We start from the raw sequence: 18,804 nt of genomic DNA, 5'->3' as shown, positions 1-18,804 counted from the left end.
AGTTAAATGCTACTGTGATGGTTTTGTGGCATTTTTCCCTCCCCAAGGATGTTAAATTTAATTACATTATGGTTTCTATTACTGAGTGGCTCAGCTTTATTCACTTCCTGGACCAGATCCTGTGTTCCACTTAGGACTAAATCAAGCATTGTCTCCCTTTATGGGTTCCAAGAAAAGCTGCTCCAAGAAGCAGTCATCAATGGTGTCAAGAAATTTTATCTCTGCATCCCTTCCAGATGTGCAGTCAATATGAGGTTAGTTGAAATCCCCTATTATTATTATGTTTTCTGCCTTTGTAGCCTCTCTAATCTCCCTGAGCATTTCACAATCACTATCACCATCCTGGTCAGGTGATTGGTAGTATATTCCTACTGCTATACTCTTATTGTTTAAGCATGAAATTTCTATCCATAGAGACACTGTGGTACAATTTTTAGACTCAGACTTTAAGGTCAGAAAGGACCGCCATGATTATCTAGTCGGATCTCCTGCACATTGCAGGCCACAGAACCTCACCCACCCACTCTTGTAAGAGACCCCTAACCGCTGGCTGAGTTACCGAAGTCCTTAAATCATGATTTAAAGACTTCTAGTTACAGCGAATCCACCATTTAAAACCTGACCCATGGCCCCTGCTGCAGAGGAAGGCAACCCCCTGCCCCAGTTTCTGCCAATCGGACCTGGGGGAAAATTCCTTCCCAAACCCAAATACGGCAATCAGCTAGACCCTAGGTATGTGAGTGAGACCCACCAGCCAGACACCTGAGAAAGAATTTGATTCATTTTGGATTTTGACTTTGACCTTATGCTTTCTACAATGCCACTCCTTCACCAGCGTGACCTACTCTGTCATTTCTATATATTTTGTATCCTGATATTACCCTGTCCCATTGATTATCCTCATGCCACCAAGTTTCTGCGATGCCTATTACATATCAATATCCTCATTTAATGCCAGGCACTCTAGTTCATCCATTTTAGGATTTAGATGAGAAGGGTGTATAGTCTGCAGTTCTGCTAGGTCTCTATCCAAATCCCAAAACAGCTGAAGAGGAACAGATGGGTCGGAGAGAAAAAAAGAGGCACATGCTAGGTATGTATCCCAGTAATAAAACGTTTACTAGAGCAAGCAGAAAGTAAATGAACAGCTGATAAAGAAAATGTCACAATGTCACAAAAACCTGACAGTTTCCGATACTTCTCTTTGTAGAAACAAGATTGAGATGAGAACAGAACTGTTTCAGCAAAAAGGGATTTTTTCTACCATTATGGCAAAAAAAAAAAAAAGAAAAGAAAAAAAAAAGAAAAAGGAAGGAAAAAACCCAGGGAATACACACAACAGCAGTTAAGAGTTAAAATCAGTCAAGCGAGATTTTACATTTTTACTACACGTCTCCGATATTGGGCGATTTTTGACCCATCCCACTTTACTACTTACTATGTTCTTCCTAAAGGCTTATCAGCAGCAGGTCCCTGGATTTAAGAATGAGTTCCCCTCCCCTGTGGTTAGTCTTGTCTCATAAGGGGACACTGGACCATGATTAAAGTGGCATATCTCAAAGGGCTTCCCTTTTCTCTGAGAAAGCATTTAGCCCTCTCACAGTGAGCAAACAGCCACAGCAGAGATATACGCTCGCTATGCAGGCTTCCACCAAGATGAAGGTTGTTACATAAGAGGGGTTCTTTAAAAAAATAAAAGCCAGCTGGTGCAAAGGCAACAGAGTATTTGCTACAAACTGGCTAGGGATTCTGTCCTACATTACACGTAGAATTATGGTAAATTGGACCAGACAAAAATCCCTTGAACTGCTTGATGAAATAAACCTTTTATATCTGGCCATTAGCGACACATGGATACATTCTTAATTGGGGTGTGTGTGTGTGTGATTTTGAGACCAAATTCTGTGGGGGCTCGAAGAGAATATGGGGGAGGAATAGATCGGAGACCTTGGTATCACGCAACTCATTGAAAGATTATGCTTAAACAGGTGGATCCTGAGCATCTCTAGATGGACTGGCTTTTAACATCTACATTGATTAAAGAAAACAGACTACCTTAAACTTTTCTGGACGACAGTTTCTTAATGTTCTCAGTGTGTGGAACAAATGGCCTCTTTCCTCCTAACGAGATCTGTTTTTAAATCCAGCAGAAAGTCACTTGAGTGGACGAATATTTAAATGCAGAACCCAGGAGCTTTATCAAAATGATTTCTCCCTGACAGAAGCATTGTGTTTACACGTCATTAGAGTGAAGCTGTCTGCAGATGTACCAACTCCGACTCATATGGGAAGTTTGCATGTTTCCTTCCCGTCTCCCCACTCCTCAATAACCAGTTATCAAAACCCAAGATCTTCCTTAAAAAGACATCACTGCCTGTGTGGATCCCAGGTTACGATGCATCAGCTTTTAACTGTCCCATCGGCTCTTCTTGCGCTTTGGGGGCTCGGGGACAGCAAAACCATCAGTCTTGCTGTCCCGGTTGCTGCCATCTTTCTTGTTCTCATTGATCCTGCTCTCGTTGTTTCTACCCTCGTTGTTCCTACCGTCACCATTATTGCGGCCGTCACCATTATTGCGGCCGTCACCATGTCGGCTACTGTTGCTTCCACCACTAGAATGGCGGCTTTCACCGTGGCGGTGGCTGTCCCCATGGCGGTTATCTCCCTGGCGGTAGCCATCGCTGTGGCGACCACCACCATCTCCATGGCGCTGACTGTCACCGTGGCGACCACTACCATCTCCATGGCGCGCAGGACTGTCATTGTGGCGGTTGCTTCTGTTGTCACTGTATCGTTCTCTGCCGCCACCACCGCCGCCTCCACCACCACCACCGCCGCCGTTGCCACCTTCTCTGCTGTTGATGCTGGCACTTGTGCTGTTGTATCCCTGAATTCCCATCCCTGGATAGGCAGGCACACTGCTCAGGTTCCCAGCACTGGTAAAGCCTGGGATTCCCTTTACTGCAGCAGCAGCAATCGGACTGTCAGGACTTGCAGCATTCTGCTGTGCTGAATTTGTTGGTACTGAATTCAAGCTCCCAGCGCTGGTCCATCCACTGGCCCCAGCAGCAGAGCTACCAGTCTTCTGGTTGTTTAAGCTGGCAGCAACAAAGTGGCTCTTGTATTGTGACTGCAGGAAATAGAAAAGAGTGTTAGCCAATACACAGCACCAGGGGAACTCGCAAACCAACGCGCACATAGCTCTGGCCTGAACTCTGGGGAGGTCCCATGTGAAAAGGGCTCCTCTAAGAAGCCGGTCTTTGAGAGAGAATATTAGTTCTGTGCTTCTGAACAAGAGTGAATTAAGTACACACCTGTTGGCAGTACATACAAATATACGTTGAGCTAAAGAAGGGGACTCTATTATGGAGTTTGTTTGTATACCCTGTCGCGAAGGGACTGTCTATCTCATTAACTCTTAAAACTCCCAGTACAACACTGGTGCCAAGCAATCTACACAGAAGACAGGAAAGAAAGGGGACTCCTTTAATGATGCAGGACATGTCTGATACTGGGGAACAGAGCCCAGATGGAGAATGGAAAGCAAGGGCCATCCTGTAATGCAGCTGCACTGGTCAGATGACTACTAGCAAACAGGAGATGCATGGCAAAGTTGCTTTGTATAACTTGCCATTCAGAATCCTGAATTAACTCTTCTACTCAGGACTGCAACAGGACGCCAGAGTGTTCCCAAGAATTTAGTTATATGTGGACGATACGCCAAAGACTCCAATTCCCTGACAGCAATCAAACCGCGGGATTGTGCTACTGAGGAATAGTTCCTGAAGGGATGCGAAGAGCACCCACACCACAGAACAAAATGCAGGGAATGGAAGTTTTCACTACACAAGCAATATTAATAAGCTGCAAGAGGAACTGAATTGTAAAAGCATATTTTAAAGTTTCCAGAACAGGTTGCTGGTGAAGTCTCTCAATCCATGATAGCTTCACAATTTTACTGCACAGGGAAACTAGAGCCAAGAAGAGGTCGTGTGAATAGCACAGGACATGTATTCTGTTTGTATGACGGCCAGCGTAGCCACTCAGAATTAAAAACAGAGAAAGGTATGATTTTCAGGTGTTAAAGTACCCAACTCATACTGAAGCCAACAAGGTCTCTGCCCCTCCAGAAAACTAAGCCCATAGCTTTGTCTCTGATCAGTAGTAAAAAGTCCAGTGTTTACTTGATGAGCTCTTCTTTTGATCTAGGGAACACAAGTGATCAAACAAACCTGAAACGCTGCTTTCATTGCAGACAATCTGTCTCCCATTGCCCCAGTGGATGGTTTGTACGCCTCATAGTTACTCATCACATTGCTGCTGCTCCCACGGTCCTGAGGAGAAAGCAAAGGGGAAACTGAACTGATCTCTCTAAACTACACACTTTTCACCTCGTCCTACCTCCAAACTCAGGGACTGGATGCTACTCTGCTGTACTAGAGTGCCTTTTCCCTGAAGATCGCAAAGCCTCACAACAGCCCTGAGACTGTATGCAGTATAGTTGTAGTGGTGTCAGTATATTAGAAAGACAGGGGTGGGGTGGGGTAATACCTTTTATTGGACCAACTTCTGCTCTCTCACCAACAGAAGATGCTCCTATAAAAGATATTACCTCACCCACGATGTCTCCCTAACAGCCGTGAGAGGCAGGGTCATTCCCACTTTACTGATGGGGAAATAGCCAAGATTAGAACTCAGAAGTCTGGTCCCCTGCTCTAACCTCTAGGCAACATTACCCCAGATGCAGCAGTCCATAAAGAAAGAAGAGTTAATAGCGGGGAGGGAAAGAAAAGAAAATTTATATCTGAAGGTGCACCCTTAACTCAGGTAAACAGGCATTTGTGGGATAGTCTCATTTCCACATCTGGAGAGGTGAGCATGAATCCAGAACAGAAGAGTCCCCTTAAAACCGGTCCCTGCCTGTCACATGGACCCTGTCTACAAGCCTACATAAGAACCTAAGAATGGCCATACTGGTTCACACCAAAGGTCCATCTAGCCCAGTATCCTGTCTTCTGACAATGGCCAATGCCAGGTGCCAAAGACGGAATGAACAGAACAGGTCATCATCAAGTGATCCATCCCCTGTCACCCATTCCCAGCTTCTGGAAAACAGAGGCTAGGGACACCATCCCTGCCCATCCTGGCTAATAGCCATCGATGGACCTATCCTCCATGAATTTATCTAGTTCTTTTTTGAACCCTGTTATAGTCTTGGCCTTCACAACATCCTCTGGCAAGGAGTTCCACAGGTTGACTGTGCGTTGTGTGAAGAAATACTTCCTTTTGTTTGTTTTAAGCCTGCTGCCTATAATTTCATTTGGTGACCCCTACTTCTTGTGTTATGAAGAGTAAATAACACTTCCTTATTTACTTTCTCCACACCAGTCATGATTTTATAGACCTCCATCATATCCCCCTTTAGTCGTCTCTTTTCCAAGCTGAAAAGTCCCAGTCTTTTTAATTTTTCTTCACATGGAAGCCGTTCCATACCCCTAATCACTTTTGTTGCCCTTTTCTGAACCTTTTCCAATTCCAATAGATCTTTTCTGAGATGGGGCGACCACATCTGCACACAGTATTCAAGATGTGGGCATACTATGGATTTATATAGAGGCAATATGATACACTCTGTCTTCTTATCTATCCCTTTCTTGATGATTCCCAACATTCTGTTCGCTTTTTTGACTGCTGCTGCCCATTGGGTGGACGTTTTCAGAGAACTGTCCACAATGACTCCAAGATCTCTTTCTTGAGTGGTCACAGCTAATTTAGACCCCATCGTTTTATATGTATAGTTGGGCTTATGTATGCCTGAGCAACAGCTGCAGCTGAACCAGGGCTGAATATGATTTAGCTGGAAGAGCAGACGAAAACAAAAATCTGCAGTAGCTAAGGTTAAATGCTGACCCGGCCTTGACCCTGGTTATTGTACTGGTGCTGCACATGGTACATCATCAATACTTTTCAAGCTAAACTGTGCTCTGTGCCGGCTCAGCTACACTTGTTGCAGACCCTCTGGGCAGCAACGAGTAGTTTTTCTAGCAAAGACAGAGCTCTAATGACTCTTCCCAGCCAGTCTAACTGAATTCCATACATTTTTTGGTGTCAGGAACCAACCTGTGCAGAGCTTCTTGGCTCAACTATATCCTGTTATCGTGGCGCAGTCACCACTCCCAGGACCAGTTAGGATGTACAGGTTTTGTGCTGAATGTCGATTTCAGGAAAAGGCAAGTCGAATTAGAATCACATCCCTCTCAGACCTACTCTGTGGCTCTAAACAAAGTCACCAAGGCTAGCACAAGGAGTTTTCTATGATCCGTTTAAATCTCAAAGATTCTGATCTGTGCAACAGTCTGAAATCAGATAAGCTGAATCCTGTGTAGAGGCCCTGTGGCGTTACGCTCCTATGTTAGCCTGGATTTTCATGGTAAGAGATGCTAATTCTAAGTTTAACGTTTTCAGGGCTCTGAAATTAGCCCCCTAAAGTTCTCTACTTACAGAGCCATCTGAACCCAGGCCAGGCCGCTCACGGTACCCTAAGCCACCACCGCCGATGTTCAGCTTCTTGCCTTTTCCTCCCTTGAAACGGGATTTCCGGAACCAGGCATTCTGTACGAAACAAAGACAACTCCTTGAAATGCAAAAAAACAGCTCAGTAATGCAAGTGTGGGAAGAGAAAGGTTTAGTTTGATCGTTTTGAAAGAAATACAGAGATGTTTTATTTCCTGCCCCAAAACAGACCTTGTCACAAGCTGATGGGATAGGGGAAACAGCGGTACTGAAACTAAACTGCAGATGGACTCATGCCATATTTGTGACTGGATGCTTCCTCTATGTTATGCATCTTGTGAGCACTGGTTTTGTTTATTAAACGCTTATGCCATGTTCACGGTTTGTTTTTTCTCCTGTAAAAATACAGGAACAAAGGCATTCTCTAATGACCTTCATCATGGGAGGTCTATGGCCTTCCACACGTCACTGTTGGGATCCACTGATCCCATCAATTCACCCCAGCAACAGGCTAAGCAGAAACTACGGTCCCGAAGGCAAAAAGATGCTGCCACAGTTACTTGGAACATTCTGAGTTTGCAAAGTTTTACGTCTACACACAAGCACCGTCCCAGGGTTTTATGAGCATTGGTTGCACCTGCCAAATGCCTGGCTTGGTTTGCTCAGATCTGGTGGAATCAGTGAGGTAAAATTTTCAAAAGTGCCTAAGCGATTTAAGAGCCTAAGTCCCATTTTCAAAAGTGATCCCAGGAACCTGAGCCTCATTGAAAGTCAGTGGACTTACTCCCCCTACTCCAGTGGTCCACAAACTGTTGGGGGGGGGGGGGGGAGGAGAAGGGCAGGGGGAGCATAGAGGAACATCCAGGGGGGCATGGCAGGACACAGGCCAACCCCCATGAGGGAGTGGGAAGGGAGCATCACCCGGCCCTGCTCTGCCCCCAGCCCTGCTCCCAGCCCCTGGCTGCAGCTGCAGCCATGGTTCTGCTCTTGGCCCCTACTCCCAGCTGCGACTTGGCTCCTGGCCCCCACTCTTTGCCACTCCCGGACACTGCCTTCAGCCTGGCCACAACTCCGCTCTGGAACTGGGGAGTGGTGGGGCAGGGGCGCCAAGAGAAAAAGATTGGTGACCACTGCCCTACTCTAAGTCACACTGGAAATTGGGCCTTTCAGACATTTCCAAAATATTTACCCATACAATGTGTAACCTATGTAGAGATGAAGTCATGAGAATACTAACTCCATCCCCAAATCTCCTGCTCCCCAGCTGATGTGCTGGGCAGTATGGGAAAAGTACTTAAGGAATCCTAGAATGCGATGGTACAACCCTAACTATCAAGCATGCTTCCTGTGGAAATGCCAGAATAGCTTGGACAGACAGTGTTGCTGAGCAGATACCAGGAACAGGTAAGAACTATTTCACAGAGCAGATGTCTCAGCAATGGCTGCCTTGCACAACTCTCAATTAAGCCACATTTTCTAGGTCCCTGCCATAAAGACAGAAAGTGCGTGAGGATTTGATCGTAATAAGCCTCTTTAAACCCATGCAGTGCTCAGCTGGAATCAGCAGGTCCTAGCTTCCTTGGCACTGTCCGTCTTTTTAGGCCTCACAAACCCCAGAAAGGTGGACAAGTATGAGGTTTACATTTTACAGTACGGAAATTGAAACATAGTGAGACAAAAGATAATAGAGCAAGTTTGTGATGCAGCTAGGACTATATTCCTGAACTCATCTCCCCCTTGCCCAGCTCTACCCACTGAATGACGATGCTCCCCCTAGCCGAGAGATGTTTTTGTTTGTACCTGCATTGCAAGGTCCAAGAGTTCTTTTGAAACATGCTGATTGGCTCCTTCCATATTTCTGACAAGATCACCAGCAAAATTACTATCCTTGGGAGTCAGTAAAGTGTAAGCTATTCCCTTCTCACCAGCCCTGCCCGTACGTCCAATTCTGTGCGTGTGAGTGTCTATGTCACGGGCCACATCGTAATTGACCACGGTCTTAATGGAAGGAATATCCAGACCACGAGCTGTAACATAGAGCAACATGACGATCAGCTTGATTATCTTGAATTAACACGAAGAAATCCCATCCAGATGGACCTGGGCCACTTTACACAGCTCAAACAAGAGAGCGTTTTGCACTAGACAACAACCCATTTAAGCCAACCCTGTTGTAGCTGAAACCACTGGTTAGCTGAAGTTAAATGACAGCCAGTCGGACAACACTGCACATCAGGTTAACAGGATCATGGACATTAGAGATGGAAGAGACCCGTTCAGTCAAGTATGTCCCCTATAAGGGTGGGGAAGAGTGCCTTACTAGAGAATACAGCAGATAAAACAACACGTTGTTTTAGTCAAAAGTCCAGGATCTAAAAACTGTTTTCCTGAAAGTTTCTGATGTCGGTTTCCCCACTCCTAGAAGACTATTTAATGTCCCAACTGATTTTAAGCTACCAGACAGTCAATACTTCATAAGGGAGCAGTTAACCTTTTCTAAGAGCAGCTGGCAAGCAGATCCGTAGTCTAGTATTGCTAGAACTGAAAATAAAATGCCTCTCCTAGTACAGCGTTCTTTTGAAAAAACATCTGACTATTGTTCCTAAGGCTACAGAAGCCAACCCTGCTACCTTTTGTTTACTTCCATTTCTATGCACGGAAAAGTAACATCATCAGCAATGCACATAACTGCAAGGTGCTGTGCTTCCCTCAGTGAAGACTCTGTGTGTGTGTGCGCGTGTGTGTGAGAGAGAGAGAGTTAGTATTAATACTTTGCAGTTTTCTATCCCCCTTCATCGGACTTTCTCAGAGAGCTCACAATCCCGTGACGTGGGCAGTAGCCATTTTATAGATGCAGAAACTGAGGCACAGAAAGGCAAAGTGACTTGCTCAAGGTCACATAAGCCAGTAGATCAGAACCCAAAGCTTGCTGACCTCAGCTTAGTCCAAACTCCCTCTTTAGCTACATCCTGAAACAGAGCAATAGGGAAAGCCTAACAGGTAGCACACATGGATTTGTATGTAGAGGTGGTTGGAGTATTTTTGCCTAAATGAAATTTCGATGAAGCCAAAATGTTTGAGGGATTAGGGTACTGGTCTGGGATGCAGGAGATGTGAGAGACCCAGGTTCAAGTCCCAGCTCAGCCTGATTTGAAGTGATCTGGGATGAAAATCTCTGCTCTGAATTAGGCAGACCAGGGACTTGAATCTGTTTCTCTCATCCCAAGCCAGTGGCCTAACCTCGGGCCTATAACTTGACACCCTTTCCCGCCCCCCGCAACACAATTCATTTTTAAGAAAACACTCCAAAGGTTTTGTTTTCATTAAATGGGGAACAAAAAACAAAAGCTGCTGCAAAAACAGAATGCTAGTACTCTGGTTAACTTGTTTTTCATGTGATCATATTAAAATGTCCATCTTGTGTAAGACACTAGGTGATAGGCTGGAAAAAAAGTCTTTTGTTTAGCTGCAGTATAGTCAGTCAGCTGCCATGCAAGTTTCCCTCATGTTGCTCTCACCAGGGTCAACTGTGCACATGGCAGCATTTAGTTTCTATGCTGATTCATTAGCCTCTCTGTTGAGGCTGCCAGCTTGTATATATTAACTCTAATGAGAAATGTGTTCCCTACCTGCCACATCAGTAGCAACCAGAATTGGGATCCCCTTTTTCTTAAAGTCTGAAATGACTTTATTCCTTTCGCTCTGGTCCATGTCACCATGAAGCAGCCCTAGGTTATGATCCTCCTGCTTAAGGTTATTGGCCAGCTCCTCTGCATTTGCTTTCTTGGTGACAAAGAGAAGAACACTCCCAGAAGAAGTGAACTCCACCAGGTGCCTGGTCAGCCAGTTCCACTTGCTAGGACCAGAGGGGAGAATCTCCACAATTTGTGTAACATCTTCATTTGCCTATTGGAAGGAAAGAGAAGACAACAGTTATAACCTAGAGTGGTAAAGGATGGCACAACAAGTACAAGGCAGACACTGAATGCAGCACAGGGATTCAAATCAGAAGTGTAGAGGCGAGGGGGAGGAGTAGGATGAAATGGGGTGAAGTTCCCCTTTTGAAGAAGTTTCAATTTCAGTTTGTATTTATTCCCTTGCCTTGTCTCTGAATACACTGACCCAATGGGGCACAGAAGGCTGGGACTGGCTGAACCATCAGTGTGGGAGAGGCAAAGCGCAGACCTTGCGAGGATGCTTCTAATGTTCTACAGCACCACATTTACCATTTGAAACAGACAGATTAAGCAAGACAAGGATCAGAGAGCAAGGGAATAATCAGGCCTAAGGACATGAAGAGAGGGGCACTCATCAGAAAAATCACTGGTGCAGGATCTGAGGAAGAAGGTTCCTCTAGGAGTTATGACATTTCACCTGAACCAGGGTAAATCGTGGTGTTGGTGGGGTTCACTGTACAAACTCTACATTGAACCAATAGGAGTGGGGGACATGGCACCTTTTGGGGTGTGTGTGTGTGCTCTGATACAAATTGTCCCAAGGAGGAGAATGTTTTCAAAACAGTCATAATTTTGCCCAAAGAAACCAGAATATCTGCATTGCCCTGCAGCAACAGAAGGGGCACTGTCTGGCTGAGCTAGCAAAGAGGTTCCTTTTCTCAAAGGCAGAACGCTTGACCAGGAAGCTGAAAACCAAAGGGCTTTAATCAGCCATTAATTTTCTTTATTAATAAAACATAAGGCAGGATGTGTTGCCTTAGAAGGCATGTGTACAGATTTCCGTAGGGAAGGATTCTCTTATAAATGTCCTGCTGTACAGTTAGATCTCAGCAATTTGCATATATTACTTGCAAAATTTCTTCAAAGCAGATGTATGCCTGTCACCTGTTTGCACAATTAGCTGACACGTAGCTGTTATGCTGTTGCCAAGCGAGTAAGTAGCCAAAATCCCCACATAAACCAGCTGGAAGCTTTTATATTACTAGTTTCATGAGGAGCCTTACAATTGTAAAACCAGTGCATAGGTTTAATTGATTCTTTACATTTTCAGGGCAAAACACAGGAATTCATCCATATGAGTCTCAGAGTAACAAACTGAAATGCTAAACTGCCATGCACTGTGCTGAAAATGTACTTGTGTTGTGTTGCCAGGATTAGACATATACTAACTTAAGAGAAAGAAAAAAAAAAAGACTTATTAGAACAAAATGTAATGAAGTTCTAAGTTAAAAAAAAGGGGTCTAGATCTTTTCTAGCTGAGTAACAAGGCTAGTAACCTGTTAATCTCCAGGCAATCAGAGGCTACACCAGGAACTAAGGGCCTGAGCCACTGAAGGTAATGGCAGAATTATCAACTTTGATGGAAGCAGTACTGAACCTTAAGACAGTATTGGGATACACCCACAAAGACCAAATACTATCATTTATTTATTACTTGTATTATGTTTTCATTAAACGCCTGTATCTAAACCTTAGGCACCTAGATCTATGATGGTGAATACAATCAATGGCCAAACTGGGAAAGACTTTAACTTAGCAATTTATGAGTTATTTTTTCTCTAGAGTAATTTTCTTAGTATCAGTGTTGCTCCAGGCATTAATAAAAGCTCCTATCACAGTAAGGATGCTTAGTTCTACAGAGAATTACTACAGATAATTCTTTCCCAGTAGTCTGGCTGGTGGGTCTTGCCCACATGCTCAGAATCTAACGCCACCATATTTGAAGTCAGGAAGGAATTTTCCCCCAGGTCAGACTGGTAGAGATCCTGGGGTTTTTTTGCCTTCCTCTGGAGCATGAGTCACTTACTGGTTTGAACTGGAGTAAATGGCTGTAACCTGAACTCTTTAGATCAAGATTTGAGGACTTCAGTAAATGAGCCAGAGGTTACGGGTCTACTACAAGAGTGGGTGGGTGAGATTCTGTGGCCTGCGACATGCAGGAGGTCAGACTAGATGATCATGATGGTCCCTCTGGCCTTAAAGTTTCTGAGTTATCGTAAAATTAGAATATAAGTTTTTTTTAATTACATTACTTATTTTTTCCAGACCTCGTGTTCAAGAATGCAAAATATTTCCTCCTGGCAATCAGTGACCACAGCTGTAGTCTAAGCTTTAATGTAAATAACATAAGACGACAGAATAAGATGGTTTTCTCTACCATCTTTGAATTCTCTTTCAGAAACAATGTTGCAGGATTACCTCTCCAATGTCTCCCTGCACCACTCGAATCGGGTCGATCAGGATATCTCTGGCCAACTTCTCAATCTTTTTACGAAAAGTGGCACTGAACAAGAGAGCTGGAAGGAAAAGTCTATTTGAACTCTCTGAAGAGTACACTCCCTTTCTGTACTATGAAAACACTTCTGTATAGATCTAATTAACAAGCTCTGTACAAAAGAAATAAAAAAACTGTGCTAGGTATTAGGGATTCTGAGTCATAGTCAATCTTTTACCAAGTTTAAGGCAAATTTCCATCAAATCCCTTAGCACAAACAGCGCAGGCTTGTATTAATTTTCCAGAACACTTTAAATACATACACAGGAAAATGGCTAGAATAAGAGCATTTATTCAGTTATCCAAAAACAAGATGTGGAAAGACGGTAATGCCGCATTGTATTCCCATGGCGGCTTCCATCAGAGGATCTCACAGCAAATCAAATATTACGTCTGTCTATCAACTCCTCTCTGAGCTAGGTATTAAACAACACTGAAAACAACTGGAGCTGAACTCTTGAAAGTCTTGCCCCAAGTGACTTATCGAAGGTCAGAGAATGAGTCAGTGGCAAAGCTGGAAATAGAATCCAGGAATCCTGGCTCCAAGACTCTTGCTCTAACTACTAAATATCAACGCCTCTTCCTAGCTTTTACCCTGTGGTAGTTTGTTTTGAAACATGCTTGTACTTACTTTGTCTGTCAGGGCGCACATGGCTGGCAACTGATCTCACTTGGTATTCTGAAAAAGGAAAGAAAAAAACAGCATATAATCAAAACCTAGTACTATTTCACTAGTGAGTGGAAGAAAATCTAGTCAAGCTTTTTGTGCGTTCAACGGATTTAAAAAAAATAAAATAAAGGATCCATAGTACTTTTTATACATACAAACATATTTATCTATTTTGCCCTAGCAAACAAAAATCTGAAGAGGTTTCTTGCTGTTCACACTCACTAATCATTGGTTTATTAGAGGTTTCAGAGTAGCAGCCGTGTTAGTCTGTATCCGTAAAAAGAAAAGGAGTACTTGTGGCACCTTAGAGACTAACAAATTTATTAGAGCATAAGCTTTCGTGAGCTACAGCTCACTTCATCGGATGCATTCAGTGGAAAAATATAGTGGGGAGATTTTATATACACAGAGAACATGAAACAATGGGTGTTACCATACAAACTGTAACAAGAGTGACCAGGAAAGGTGAGCTATTTTCCCCTCCCCTCCCACCCCCGCTCTCCTGCTGGTAATAGCTCACCTTTCCTGGTCACTCTTGTTACAGTCTGTATGGTAACACCCACTGTTTCATGTTCTCTGTGTATATAAAATCTCCCCACTATATTTTCCACTGTATGCATCCGATGAAGTGAGCTGTAGCTCACGAAAGCTTATGCTCTAATAAATTTGTTAGTCTTTAAGGTGCCACAAGTACTCCTTTTCTTTTTATGGTTTATTAGAAGCCAGCTTACTCCACCTGAGACTTCAGTAGGCAAGTGTTTCAGGCCAGCTGATGAAACAGATGAAGATAGCACAGTAAATGGTTTTTGGCAGAAAGATACAGAAAATTGATGCACTTTGCAAAGCAACTTTGGTTGTGAAACAGCATTCATTACAGCTTCTGAGAGGGCTGATTGACTTCCAGGCTAAGTGTTAGTGCCATGACTGTAGAGCTAACCTGAGATACAGACTAAGCAAGGCTGCTTCCCAAAAATGAGGGAACAGTGTGTGTAGTGCTCCAATTCCTTCCACTCCTAACTCTGAATGGCCCTAATACAACAGGCACTGGCTTGGGAAGGTAAGCATTCCAGTTCAATAATCTTTGATGGGGGGCACAAAGCAACAGCAATCCCATGCTTGAAGTTGCAATATAAAAAGAAAAACAAACAAGAACTATCTAGGGCACATTTAAAAAAAAAAGGTAATTCATACTTACCAAATTATCATGGAAATTTACAAGCACAAAACCTTGCCTACTCGTTTCCATGATGATTATCACAGAAAAAAATTAATGACATTGTATTCACCCAGCAAAAAAAACAGTTATTAGTAAAAATGTGAGGCTATCAAAATGCTCTAATTTACTTTATTTGCTCAACAATGAGCAGAACAGCTCAGACAGCAATTCCATAGCAAATTTTATGCCCCATATTTCATATTTAAGTTAAACACATCGAAGAGTTGTTTACTTTATTATTGCTTCCAGGTTGCATTTGTTTGTTGCCAAAATGCTGTTTCATAGCTCCCTTCAATTGTGCTCCTAATTAATCTGAGTGCACATCCCTGCACCTCTTACAGTACACTAGCAAGCCTCTGTCCTCTTTGGTTTGCTTCGGCCACTGGAGAGTCAAAGCTGTGCTACATCAAGGCAAGGACCTTCTTTAACGACACTGCAAAGCTGTACACAAATTCAATGCACTGATCAAGCATGTAACATCTCAGTGAAGTAGGCAGGTGTTACTACAGCATCCCAACTTATCCATGCATAACTGAGGCACGGGGTGAAGGGACTGGCACGACGCCACTCAGAAAGTTGGAGGTAAAAGTCAGGATTAGAACCTAGCAGTTCCTGAATCCCATTCCCATGATCATTTTGCTAGACCTGCCTGGCCCCTTTTCATCAATGCTAAAAGGTCATGCCCTTTAAATGCATACCTAGCCAGGGTTCTGTCCAAACAGACTTTTCTCAATGGATTTCAAAGTTCTGGTAAGCTACAGGAGTTCCATGCAGCCAATTCAGATTGAAAATTGCGTACTCCTACTTTATGCTGTATGGAGGCTTTCATTCAATACATACCAAAACCCATGTCAAACATTCTGTCTGCTTCATCAAACACAAGATAGGAGACTCTTTGAAGATTGGTAGCTTTCTTCTTCACATGATCAATCAAGCGACCCTATGAGAAAACAAAAATTAAAATCCACAAGCCTTTAAGTGTAACGTAGGGGTTCTCAAACTGGGGGCTGGGACCCCTCAGGGGGTCATAGGTTCTTACATGGGGGGGTCGCAAGCTGTAAGCCTCCACCCCAAACCCTGCTTTGCCTCCAGCATTTATAATGGTGTTAAATATATAAAAAGTGTTTTTAATTTACAAGGAGGGGTCGCACTCTGAGGCCTTCTATGCGAAAGGGGTCACTGGTACAAAAGTTTGAGAACCACTGGTGTAACAAGCGGCATCTTTGAGGAAAGTGGCTACTGCTCTGGTATTTAATCCTCACTCAGTATAAATCATCATGATACTAAAAAAGAGACTTGTAATAGAAAATGTCTCAATGCTTCAGTCTATAACAGACCATTGCTATTCATACAGCAGTTCTGTATCAATTATATTTTCAAGTCAGCGGAAGTAAGATTCCAAATACATCCAGTTAGTGTGCCTGGTAGACTAAGTTTTAAGGCCGGGATTTTCAAAAGAGCCTTTGGAATTAGGGACCCAATTCTTTGAAATTCCCATCCCAGCATTTAGGGGCAACAATACAAAATGATCCTCTACTCTTAGTTTCATTCATGTTTGAAGTGAAACATGCACTAGAGACCCCACATCCAACAGACAACCCAGTGTTTAAACTGGTCACTACCTTGTCACTAGACACATACCAGTATAATTTTCTTAGATCTTAAAGGCATAGCTACCTGGAACACTAAATTTTGCTGGGGCCCTGTACAAAATAGGTCTCTTTGGTGGGCAATGCAAAAGTGCTCCCATCCAGTATATTTCAGTACTTTGTACACTCTAGTTTTAAATGACTCATATTAAATGATTTCTACCACTTCCACAATCTAACAGATCTCCCAGTTAGGAAATGTTCCCTGATATTCCACCTACAGTTTCCTTCGCTTAGCTGCCTCTCTTTAGACTTAGTTATACCACCTTGGATCACTGTAGAGTACATTTCTACTCTTCTTACTTTTCAAATTGTAGACATGTAGCTTTATTAGATAGATTAGATAGAGGTCAAATACCCTGTGCTTTTCCTCAATAATTGGTCCAGAAATTTTTCATGTTTTGTTTTCACTCTGGTTGTCCATAACAGATAATCACTAGTGTTTCTTTCAGTTTGTCCTTTCTCATTTACCCACAGAATACTGATCTTAATTATCAAAATGTAAATCACTGGACTTGTGAATATTTTTGACATATAATGGTTACCCACTTATTTCTTTCTCCCAGGAATCAGTGTAAACTATGTGGTGGGTACGCTGCTCAAGTTCTGCCCACAGTTACAAAATAGCTGGCTGTTTCTAACTGGTCAGCAGTGAATCAAAGTTAACAATGTAACTTCAAATTACTATCATTAGATTTCAGAGTTAACACACAAGCAAGGTAATGGACTGTTCACGCCTTTCAGTATTATTGTTGCACGTTGTCTGCTGATTCAGGAACACAACACTGGAGCTGGTCACTTTCAAAAGGTTTTCATCACAATCTCAAGGATAAGAAATCAAGTGCTGGTACCAAGCATGCCTCTTACTGACTCAATCTGACCATGTTCTTTCTCATCTGTCCTATTTAGAGATTACCCCCTCAAAGTTTCCAGATTCAACAATGTTTTCGGCATGTTTGTTAAAGCACCTCCTAAGCTGTTGGTACTAAGGAAAGCTGCAGGGCTTGAATAGTTAAAGAAAGAGTTCCCCATCACCAGGTTTCAAAAATATGTCTCTCAATTTCAACTTAAATGAAAGCCAGGACCCTAAGCCGCAGTGCAGGCAAAAGAGAAAGGTTCCATCATCGTTAAGATATACTTACTGGTGTACAGACGACTATCTCTGCCCCTTCCTGCAGAGCTTTGGCTTGTTCCCACATACTTCCTCCTCCATACACAGCTACCGAGCGCAGGTTATACGCTTTACCAAAGCGTTTACATTCAGCATGGATCTGAAAGTTGCAAAGAAAGCAAAGCACAGCTCAGATTAGACACTCAAACGAAAGGCCTCTCACTCTTGGAAATATCATCTAATTCTTAAATCCCACCATCTCAAATTTGGGCTTAATGTAACTCAAGGGAACATATTACAAATCCTCAAGCTTGAATTCTGAGCTCAAATACATATGTGAAGCTTCCATTAACTTTACTTGGAAACCTATCCATGCATCCAGCTGCAGAATTTGGACCATAGCATTTAAACAGAACTTTTCGACTTCAGATAATTTTACAAACATTAACTAACCTCAGCAATGTCCATTTGAGGCATATATTGCTATATTGTATATTTAGCATTCAGGAAAAACATAGCTAACATTATTATTAGTTATTATGACATTAGTAGTATTAGGGCATGCCAATATCAATATGATACAGCATAGGTCAGCATTGTACCAATCCGTAATTAACATACACGTTTTTTTATAGATTTGACGCCTGCTTCCTGGGGCTACTCACTCCAAAATACTGCAAACAAATATTTCCATGACAAGAAGAGTGCTGTCTAGATATGAGAGTTCAGAGCTCAGATTCCCACGTTCTAGTCCTAGCTTTCACTGACTTGGGTGACCTCAAGCAAGTAATTTTACCTCTTTATACTTGTTTCCTCTTCTGTAAAAGAGAGGTAATATCAACCCACTTCATAGGTATATTAGATAATTAGTTAATATCTATAAAGTTGGTTGAGATCCCAGGATGAAAGGAGTTACAAGTGTAGAGCATTATCTTAAATTATAAACTAGTTATAACACACAGTTCCATCTTTTTCAACAGACTATTGCAGTTTATCTGCTAATTTCTCTTGCACAGAGATCTGCCATGTTCTATGAGGAAACAGTGCTAACAAACATACTATGTACCTACCTGTTGGCAAAGCTCTCTGGTTGGGCACACGATCACTGCAATGGGACCATCCCCTGGCTCCAGCTCCTTTTGATCCATGATGTGGATCAACATTGGCCAGATGAAGGCTGCGGTTTTCCCACTGCCAGTCTTAGCTATGCCAATCATGTCTCTGCCACTTAATGCAACTGGAACACCCTGAAAATAAAAACACATTCTAAGCCCATGTGTCAGCTAACACATATATAGCCTGATAAAGCAGAAAGATTGAAAGCCCATACAATCAGGGGGACAAGATGGCACAAGGGATTGGTAACAGGCTATACACACTTCCATATCTAGGTTGCCAAGTTCAGTCTGGATGA

At 42.9% G+C, this 18,804-nt stretch overlaps 1 protein-coding gene across 4 annotated transcripts in view; it reads right to left on the bottom strand.

The window, feature by feature from the left end:
* Positions 1 to 1,100: 1,100 nt before the first annotated feature.
* DDX42 (DEAD-box helicase 42) overlaps positions 1,101 to 18,804 on the bottom strand; it is a 33,640-nt gene continuing 15,936 nt past the window's right edge. For all 4 annotated transcript variants that reach the window (XM_077806093.1, XM_077806091.1, XM_077806092.1 and 1 more), the window contains 10 exons: positions 18,461 to 18,637; positions 17,422 to 17,550; positions 15,471 to 15,570; positions 13,376 to 13,423; positions 12,669 to 12,766; positions 10,143 to 10,419; positions 8,314 to 8,540; positions 6,502 to 6,612; positions 4,233 to 4,334; positions 1,101 to 3,130 (listed from right to left, as the gene is read on the bottom strand). In XM_077806093.1, the coding sequence (XP_077662219.1) occupies positions 2,408 to 3,130; positions 4,233 to 4,334; positions 6,502 to 6,612; positions 8,314 to 8,540; positions 10,143 to 10,419; positions 12,669 to 12,766; positions 13,376 to 13,423; positions 15,471 to 15,570; positions 17,422 to 17,550; positions 18,461 to 18,637 (1,992 nt within the window). In that variant the 3' untranslated portion in view covers positions 1,101 to 2,407. The remainder of the gene's footprint in view (positions 3,131 to 4,232; positions 4,335 to 6,501; positions 6,613 to 8,313; positions 8,541 to 10,142; positions 10,420 to 12,668; positions 12,767 to 13,375; positions 13,424 to 15,470; positions 15,571 to 17,421; positions 17,551 to 18,460; positions 18,638 to 18,804) is intronic.

The sequence above is a fragment of the Eretmochelys imbricata genome, chromosome 27 (genome assembly GCF_965152235.1).
Source record: "Eretmochelys imbricata isolate rEreImb1 chromosome 27, rEreImb1.hap1, whole genome shotgun sequence".
NCBI lineage: Eukaryota > Metazoa > Chordata > Testudines > Cheloniidae > Eretmochelys > Eretmochelys imbricata.
This window is presented reverse-complemented; position numbering and strand designations above follow the sequence as displayed.